Below are 9279 nucleotides of genomic sequence, written 5' to 3'. Positions count from 1 at the left end.
ATCGCTCCCCTCCCCTCCTTGGGACCGCAGCGACCAGACAGGAGCATTGCTCCATCTCATCAGGACAGCGTTGTCTTGGTATAAAACCCCCAAACTGAAACACTTCATTGCTTCCAACTTAAAGATATAGAGAGACAAGGAACATTTCTTGTGCCAAACACAGGCAGCACAAGCCCATCGCCTTTGGTCAGGAGATTTATAGAGGGTTATGTCAGATGCAAGGGCTGAGAGCATCAATTCCCTTAGTGCAGGGTTAGGCATCCCCCACCAGCCCTGGCGCAGCACAGGGACCGGAGCAGGGGAGCTGCTCCCACTGGGACAGCTTCTTTGCTGGCTGCTGGAGCAGGGGAAGTGGGACTACACAGCTATAAACCTGTCAGGTCTAATGATGTTGTTTCAAGCATATTTTCTTGACTTCCCTCCCAAGGGATCAAACCCAAAAGATGGTTATATCTGATCTGTAGGTAACCCAGAAACAAAACGCTTCCCAAACAAATAATCACATCGCAGCCCGACCATGTTCGTTATTACAAAAGAGCATTTTATTTCCATTTCTTCTGGGTGTAGTATATTGCAGCCTAACACTACACAGGTCTATCAGATTAAGATTCTTGCTACAGAATTAAGGAGTTTGTTCATTTGGTCAAATTTCAAAGGTTTTCCTTGGCATTCTTACAGGATTCATCACCACTCAAGCACATGAATTGTCAGACGTGCCAGAAATGTGACATGAGAACTTGGAGCAGGCACTTTCCAATCACAATTTGCATTAGTTTTTGGGCTGGCTGGATGCACAAATACTCCTCCTAACTTTGACAAAAGGGGAGATGCGTATCTCCAGATTTTGATCACAAAGTAGATTTGTTTTTCAGGCTTAACATACTGTTAAGGTTGTCTTCTTCTTTTTGATGTACTCTTTTTGTCGTCTCTGCTTCCATTACCAAGGAAGATCTGTGTCACTTTTTGAGCAATAATGTAAAACGCCTTGCTTATATCCTGGAATTGTACTTGTTAGGCACCTGCTTAATGTATGTAGTTATATAAACTCTTTGTTTATATATAAACCATGCCTAAAGTATTATCCACAAAATGCCCATCCATCCTAAGTCAAATACTATAGGTCACAGAAAAGTCTAGAATGCGTTGCATGTGAATATACATATGAGCAGTACATGAATCACTGAGTAAATATGGCACTTGTACATATTTTCCTGGATGTCACACAGAATTAGGAAACAATCTTCTCTGAGCTGACACACTTCTAAAATCCTGCAAAATGGGTTTGGAAAACACACCCCACCGACCAGAGAGTAAGAAGTTTAGAAAAGTCAGCAGTGCAGCTACCTGAGTTTGTTTCGTTAAGTTGAAGCAATTAACAGTAATGTGATAGTTGATCATTCACTGCAAGCCTGAGGGCTGTCTGCCCACAAAAGCCATGCTGCCCAACCCTGCGGCAGATACAGCAGCACAGCTCTCCAAGATGATGGACTGACCCCGCAGCTCAGCGCCTCCAAAGTGACTTGTGTCCCACCTTCTCCTTGTCCAGACCCTGGCTGCAGAGTCCTGCTCCCTTGTAGTGCCGCCCTCGTGTCCATCCAATCCTTTGGAGAGCTCATCAAGCAGAAAACAAGTCCCTTTCTTCTTAAACTTCATTTCCTGCTGCATTCTCAAGTCGATTTGTCCTGTGGAGGGATCAGACCAGCACCAGACCAGTAAAGGTATAAGAGAAGCAGCCAGAATATATTGGCAGGAATAGGGAGCATGGGAGGAGGAAGAAACTGCCCCTTTTTGGTGGCAGTGAGCTGTTAGATCAACGAAGCTGTCTCAGTAGACCAAACCCTTGGAGAAGATAGTTGTTTATTCGTGTGAAAGTGCTTAGACCGGTATAGTTTATTCCTATCAACGTGAATAAAGATATGCCAGCACAAGGCACTTCATACTCATGTAACTGTGTCCACAGGAGGGGTTGCACTGGTACAACTATAATCAGTAACAACCAAAACCCCCACATCCCCTAAGTGATGTATTTACAAAAATGGCATAGAACAAGTCTCCAACCTTCAGTTCTGAGGTGTGCATAACTTCCATTCAGAAACCAGAGCACAAACTACACATGAAACAACATTAGACACAAAATAAATTAGGGATTTAAAATGCTACATCTAGGAATAGAAAGATTTCTTTAAAAAAACTTTAAATGTAATCCCATATTTCAAATCTAAGCCAGAGAACTATACAGCTCCACCAATTACTTGGACATTTTAAACAGTTTACATTCATCAGGGACAACAGCACTTTGGTTTACATAATTAGGTTAATACGAGCAATGAAACATTTCTCTCCCTCACATTACATCAAAGTGAAATACGTTTGGAATATACATACTGCCAAGCTGCTCCAATAAGTGCATTCCACACACGAGTAAGAGTAGCTCTCGCAACAGCTACAACAGTTTTAGGTCTTTAACAGAACTAAATCAGAGCCCTTTAGAAGAGCTTGCTTTGATTCCTTCACGCCTGACCCATTTGTGATTAATCACGTGGACCTGCTCCAGAATGTAGCCAAGCACAAAAATCAGCCTGGCTTGGTAGGGTGGCAAACCCCCCACCAGACTGCACAGCACACCCTGCGTTGATGAGGGAATCCTCACTTCACTCTGTCTCCCCACCTTTGTAAGTCAGACTCTTACAACAACAGTATGCTCCTGTAGCAAGCCCAAGATCTCAGTTCAACTGCAGCTCAAGACACGCGAGGGCAATTAGGAAACCCTGAAGAGCCACCAACGTGACAGTCATCATATAGTTATTTTACACAGCTTTCAACACTCAGCTACTCAATGCCTGCGAGTTATGAACAGCTTTGCCTCCGAGAGAAAGAAGTACTGGGGGTTGGAACTAGATGATCTTAAGATCCTTTCCAACCCTAACTATCCTATGATTCCTAGATGTTCCTGCAAAGCATTTATCCAGTGCCTGCATCTGACTCAAAGATGTGTTGTTGGACAGCTGAAGCGATCTCTTTCCAGCAAAATGTCTTACTATCAATGGTTGTTTTTCATTAGCTTAAATTAGCTGGTGAGCAGCACATGAGTTCTCATATACCTGCCAAACTTGCCTAAAAGAGAGCAAATGGCTGAATTAAACAAACCACCGAACATGGCTTCAGAGGATAAAGTTCCCAACCTGATGCATAATTATTACAGATTATTACAGACTTCCAACTGTATGATTTCCAATGTAATTACTAGCTGGGAGTTGAAAATAGCCTTCATCACTGTCCTCTGGTGGGATGGTGATGAAGACGCGGTAGGATGAGACCTTTGAGAAGTTACTGTATTTATTTAATCTCACTTTTGCAAATCTGCAAATGTCCCTGTGCTGAGCTTGGTTTTGTGATGCCCAAGCTCCACGAAGGAACGTATTAAATCCTATTTCCTTGTCATAAGCTTTACAAACTACACATGATTGCACTTTTTCTGGATCCCGTTCCTGCAAGGTGCCGAGCATCCCGTGGGGAAGTGAACTGCGGGGGGCAGAGGGCACTTTCTCCCTTGCAGGACAAGGTGCTTAGGGGAGGATGGGGATATTTCAAGCGAGTGTTTCACCTTATGGGGTTGACATTTCTAGCGCAGTAAGTTCATTGCACCCTTTCCATCCAAGCTGGCAGGAAACGGGCAGCCACATCCCTTTGCACTGCTTGGAAACATCTTCAAACATGAGTCACTTTGGTCCGGACTCCTCTGTGTGTTGTGACTTTACTCTTCCTGAGGAGAGGAACCCACAGTCAGTGCCTCCTGCTCGGTGTGTTGTGTGAACAGGCAGCTAGACTGAGCTTGCCCAAAGGCCCTGGAGGAGTGCTGCATGCTCCCTCAGACCTGGCAAGATACATAAAGAACATTTTCAACTTGCTCTGACCACCTGAGAAAGCCACGCCACAAATAAAAAAGGACAGTCAACCCAGATTTGATCTCATAAGATGCTGAACGCCTTCTACTGCCACTGAAGAAACGAGGAAACAAGGCATTCAACACCTTCAGCACCACCCATCGAAGACCATGTCCTAAGGGATTAACAATAACCAGGAAGACAACATAATCATCTACACAACCCAAAGCATACGCTCTAAACACAGTTCCCCTGTTGGGATCAGGCAAAGGAAAAAAACCCAAAATATCAGCAGATAAAACCATTTACTTTTACCAGTAGAAATTAAGTTACAGCCACCCCTGCTCTGAGGGCAAAACCAACTTAAAAAATATCTTAAAACAGTGAAAAAATACCAGAACATTTTATTTAAAAATATACGTACTCCTCGCTCCAAGTTTGTACAGAAAGGATCTGCTTGAAAAAAGGAGAAAAAGTAATAATGACAAACTAAATGCATATTTGGAGTATGCACTTTCTACAGCGTATTTGGTAGAAGCGTTATTTCTGTATGTAACTCAGCACAAGTTAGTCATTCCGCTTTCATTTGTTCCCTGACATCAGAAGGCAACGTCTCAAACAAGGTGTCCTCTACAGTGAAACCAGTCCGCTTCAGAGCCCTGCACTCCCCGAGCTCAGGTGGGAGGATTTCAAAGTGATTGCCTTTAATATCCAAGTAGGAGAGGAACACCAAATTCCCGATTTTAGGAGAAAGGACTGACAAGTTGTTTTTCCCAATTTTCAGAGTCTTCAGTTTTTTGCAGAAGTACAGTTCGTCTGGCACGCTCTCCACTTTGTTGCAGGTGATGGAAAAGTACTGTAAACTCTGCAGAACTCCTATTTCAGGTGGGATAAAGCGAATGTCATTGTAAGACAAATCCAAGTATCTGATTTTGTTGCATAGGAATAGGTGGGACGGAAGAACCTCTATTTTGTTATGGCTGAAGGAGAGCCGCTCGAGACTGGTGAGTTTCTTTATATGCTCTGGGATGTATGTTATACTGTTGTACCACAGCTTCAGGATTGTCAGTTTTCGTAGATGTTGGAAACTTACTATTTCTTCAATGGATTTGAGGTTGTTTTCCTTCAGATCCAATTCCTGAAGGCTGAGAAGGCTGAAGACTGCATGAGGTATGCGCTCTAAATCACAATGAACCAGTTCCAGCTGTGTCAGGTTGACCATCTTCTTCAGGTTGTTGAGCATCACCAGCTTAGTGCCGTCGTTATGGATGCATAGTTTTTGCAGGTGACTTGAAACATCGACTGCAGATTGTGGGATTTTGGACAAATTACTCTTTATATAAAGAACTTTAAGGCTTTTAAGTTCCCGAAAAGACTCCAGTGTAATGTTCTTGGAAATATCGTGACTCAGGGAGCCAATTAAATAGAGCTCTTCCAAATTTCTGAGGCCATACATCCAGTGTGGAAGTTCTCTGATGTCATCAAACTTGACACTTAAGATCTTGAGATTCTCCTTCAGAAACGCCAAGGCAGCACTGTGGATCTTCACAGAGCACTGGTGCAACGAGAGCTCCTGGAGGTTGTCCAACTGTGCAATGGTTGCTGGTATCATGACATTATTAATGATTTCAAGTTTTAACGACTGCAGCTCAGTAATTTCGAAGACCGTGTCGGGCAGTCCAGAGAGCATGAAAAGCTGTAGCTCCAAATGGCTATGGGAGTTCGTCTGTAGCCTCTGCCGCAGCTTATCTGCGGTCCACTCGTTGTTCAGGTTCAGCTGTTTCAGCTTATTTTCACTGACTTCGGACAGGAAGACAGCAAACCTCTTGGAATAGAGAGGATCATACTGGTCAATCATATGAAGCATAAAAGCAAAGTCGTTCTTGACATCTGGGATGTCGTCAATTCCCGTCTCTTGCCGAACGTATTCGAAAGAATACTCTTTCAGCGAGCGGTAGAACAACCAGTACAGTGTATAAAGGCAGGTGAGGCCATAGATGCTTACAAAGCACAGGTAGCAGTAAGAAAGCTTAGAGAACAGATGTGCCATGGTGTGATTGCAGCAGAAGTTCTTATATCCCGTCATGTCTTCAATATCAACGTTACAGACTACTGTAAAATTCACCTCCGAGACCAGCGCCGTGTTGTAAGCAATAATAATAAGGAATTTAATTACCTTGAGTACAGTCTGGCGAACATACATGACATAGAGGATGTCACCCTCCTCCACGTGCAGTCGAAATTTCTTCACCTTTTCAAACAGTGCTTTGGCCTGTTCCCCTTCTTTCTTATCTAACGCCCCAGGTGTTCCTTTATCCACAACTAACTTCTCAGGGATTGATTTTAGGGACTGCGTCTTGACCAAAGTGCCTTCAGTGCTTGGTGGGATAGTATTAGACTTGTTTATGTTGTTCTTCCGGTTATCTTTCTCTTCGGAGTCTTCCCCTGACACTTCGGATAAGGCTCTTGTTGTCCAGGGAGAATCAAAACATTTCCCAAGGATTGAAATGAAGTGTTCAATCTTGGAGCTCGACCCAGGGAATTTGAACCAAAAGTTACTACACAGCATGAAGACCAGTGTGTGAATAAGGACAAGGTAAGGGAAGTACTTGGCATACCAGTGCAGAGCACGTTCGTAGCACACCTGATTTATAAAGCTGTACTGCTGAAGGTCCAAATCAGTCTTCAGTCCTTTCATTTCAACTGTAGCTGGAGGGGTGGATGGCCTGGGTGGAGGAAGAGGGGTTGTATCCTGGATTGTGTTAAACACATTTGAACTATTAGATTGGTTCTGGCAAGGCTGGATGCGCTTTGGAAGGCATATTATCTTGTCTTGCATGACCTGAAACACACAAAAAGACTCTTTTAAACCGATGTACAGACAGGGGTGGCAGTACCAAAGGGTAGCTGTCCTTGGAGTCCCTCCAGCTGCCAGGCTCCACGGCCTGGCTCTTGGCCACATAGGCTGTGCTATTATGAATATTACTGTTGTTGTTGTTATTATGGTTATTCCCAGCGAGGCACTCGTTCTACGTGCCAAGAACTAGATCACCCTTTTCCATCTATCACCAGCTTTCTGTAATTTGAACAAAAAGGTACTGAGATAAGCCAGAAAAGGGAAAAGTGTGGGTGATGCTTCCCGGAAAGACCACGGATCTCCTGCGTTGCTCTCCCCAGGGACAGGCTGCTCTTGCCAGGTGTGTTCACCCTGGCTACACGATGCTCGGAGATAGCTCAGGCTTGAAAGCTGCATGACCGCATTCATGTGGCTGTACGCTCACACTGTGATGTCTTATCACACGGGAAACAGCTGACAAAGAACTAATGGGGCATATCACGCTGGGACATCATTACTCTTCAGGTTTAATAAAGACAGATAGGGATACAGAGAACTGACAGTATTTGACTGCATGGGTGCATGCATGCCATTTTTGTTCAGTTTCTCATACACAGAGTCCTTGTACCACACACCTGCGGCCGGGAAAGCAGCTCTGACCTGTCCTTGATTTGTCTATAGGGCAAAAAAGAGCAACCTTCTTAATTTGGGCTGGCCACCCATGTTGACAGACTGAGGTCAGAGAGCCTTTAGGAACCAATCGCCTTTGGTTTAACTTGGGGTAACAGTCTGAGTTCAGTGCAAGACTCCCTATAGGTCTGAATTTAAGATGCTAACCCCCGTGACAAACCAAGGAGCTCTGTTACTTGCCCTGAATGACTAACTGGGCTTAGCCCAAACACAGTGTGCGGAGTGTAAATGTATTCTTTGACATCATGGTTGTTGAAAGCACTAAAAACAGGGTATGCAGCAACAGCTGCCAAAATCAGATCCTCCTTGATGGTCCACGCTGGCTTTTAATTCCTAAGCTGGCATTAAAAAACCAAAATCACCTATTATTTCCAGTGCTTCTACACATTGTTTTCCCCTGTGCTTCATCCAACCAAGCAGGTAAACTTAGAAAAAGCAGATGTTCTACTTTGTGTGCTTAAGAGAACACTTGGCTGGTAATGCAAAATTATGCCCTCTATAAAGAGATTTTTAAACATGGGCATCATCTCTTTTCAACTGAAAATACTTGAAATGGAGAATACAGGCAAAACTACAGCTGGTTTCCTGTGAAAGCTGGGACATGGTATGAGAACATCATGTAGGAGAGCGAATTCCCCTGAAATAAGAGCTCTGCCACTGTTTCCCTTTAGCTCCATTTCCAAGTCATGCCAAGGAACATGAGATTCCTGCTTGTGCTAGTGCTGTAACTTTCTATTTTTGTGGAGTCCATCCCCAATAGTACTTTCATTTCCTTTCAGCTTTTGGCTCTTTAGCAAAATGTAACTAGCAGTGATTGTCGGTAATGTCAGTAATTTACGTGTAAGCATCCTCAGAGATGTTTTGTAATGGAAGAGGCATAATATTAGTTGTGGGTGCTGTTAATAAAATAAGCACATTCATTTCAAAGCCCTCTGAAGCATAACAACAGGAGGAATATTAACATTTGCCAAATGGAAACAGAAATTACAAGATTACATTCTTCAAACTTTTAAACAGAAAAATGGTAGCAAATAGGGGGTTCAGCTGATCATCTGCTTCGTTATGCCAAATAGTGGTACAAACAGGCACCCAGGCACAAGCCAAGCCAACAGCTCTTATCTTAGCTGGCACCACCCCATCAAGTCTAGCGCAGCTCTGCTGATTTATAGCTGCTAGAAGCCTGCTCTGTGTTATTTGACGTTGCTACCTAAACAGCTTTAATCCTGGGACCAGCAGAGTTTTGCTTTGTTCACGGGGAGCCCAGGAGATAAAACAAGCTATGACACCCTCCTTCCTTACTCATTGGTGGTGTTCTTTCAGCCCCACCGCAAGAGCCTTGCGTCAGTCCCGATGGACGTACCTGTAACGTGCACCCAAACACACCAATCATGAGCATGGCAACAGAGAGATAGTCCGTGAACACATCCCACCAAGGCTTCAGCACCCTGAACGCCGGCTGCTGCTCCGAAAACTGGCGAAACTCGGTCACGGGAATCATCGTCCTGCAAAAGAGCAAGGCCAGGGTTTAGCCTCCTGCAGCCCGTGTGAGCAAGTACTTCTGTGAGGCTGGAAAGAAGCTCCTCTGGAAATGGAACAACCGGGATGTGGCAGAAAGGTTCCCAGCTACCGCCCAAGTGTCCCTCTAACATTCTGCCTCAGGAGAGGGATGCTCATGCGGTCCCCGGCAGCTCCTGTGAGGAAGAAAGAGCAGGGCCAGGGTCCTGTCCATGCAGGCAGGAAAAATCCTTTCTCCATTGACTCCAGCCATCTCTGATGGGTCAATCAGGTTGCATCATCCCCCAAAAATCAGCCCATTCTGTAGATAGAGACATTCAGCTTTACACACGCTAGCCTTGATCTGAAAGGTCT

At 44.4% G+C, this 9279-nt stretch overlaps 1 protein-coding gene across 1 annotated transcript; it reads right to left on the bottom strand.

Annotated features, from left to right (window-relative positions):
* Positions 1-4271: 4271 nt before the first annotated feature.
* On the bottom strand, positions 4272-8908 carry LRRC8C (leucine rich repeat containing 8 family, member C). The gene is made up of 2 exons (XM_010014082.1): positions 8771-8908; positions 4272-6726 (listed from the first exon to the last, which is right to left on the bottom strand). The coding sequence occupies exons 1-2, from the start codon at positions 8906-8908 to the stop codon at positions 4456-4458; spliced, it is 2409 nt and encodes an 802-aa protein (XP_010012384.1). The 3' UTR covers positions 4272-4455.
* Between the last annotated feature and the right edge of the window lie 371 nt (positions 8909-9279).

The sequence above is a fragment of the Nestor notabilis genome, unplaced genomic scaffold (assembly GCF_000696875.1).
Source record: "Nestor notabilis isolate BGI_N333 unplaced genomic scaffold, ASM69687v1 scaffold32134, whole genome shotgun sequence".
Taxonomy (NCBI): Eukaryota; Metazoa; Chordata; class Aves; order Psittaciformes; family Psittacidae; genus Nestor; species Nestor notabilis.
This window is presented reverse-complemented; position numbering and strand designations above follow the sequence as displayed.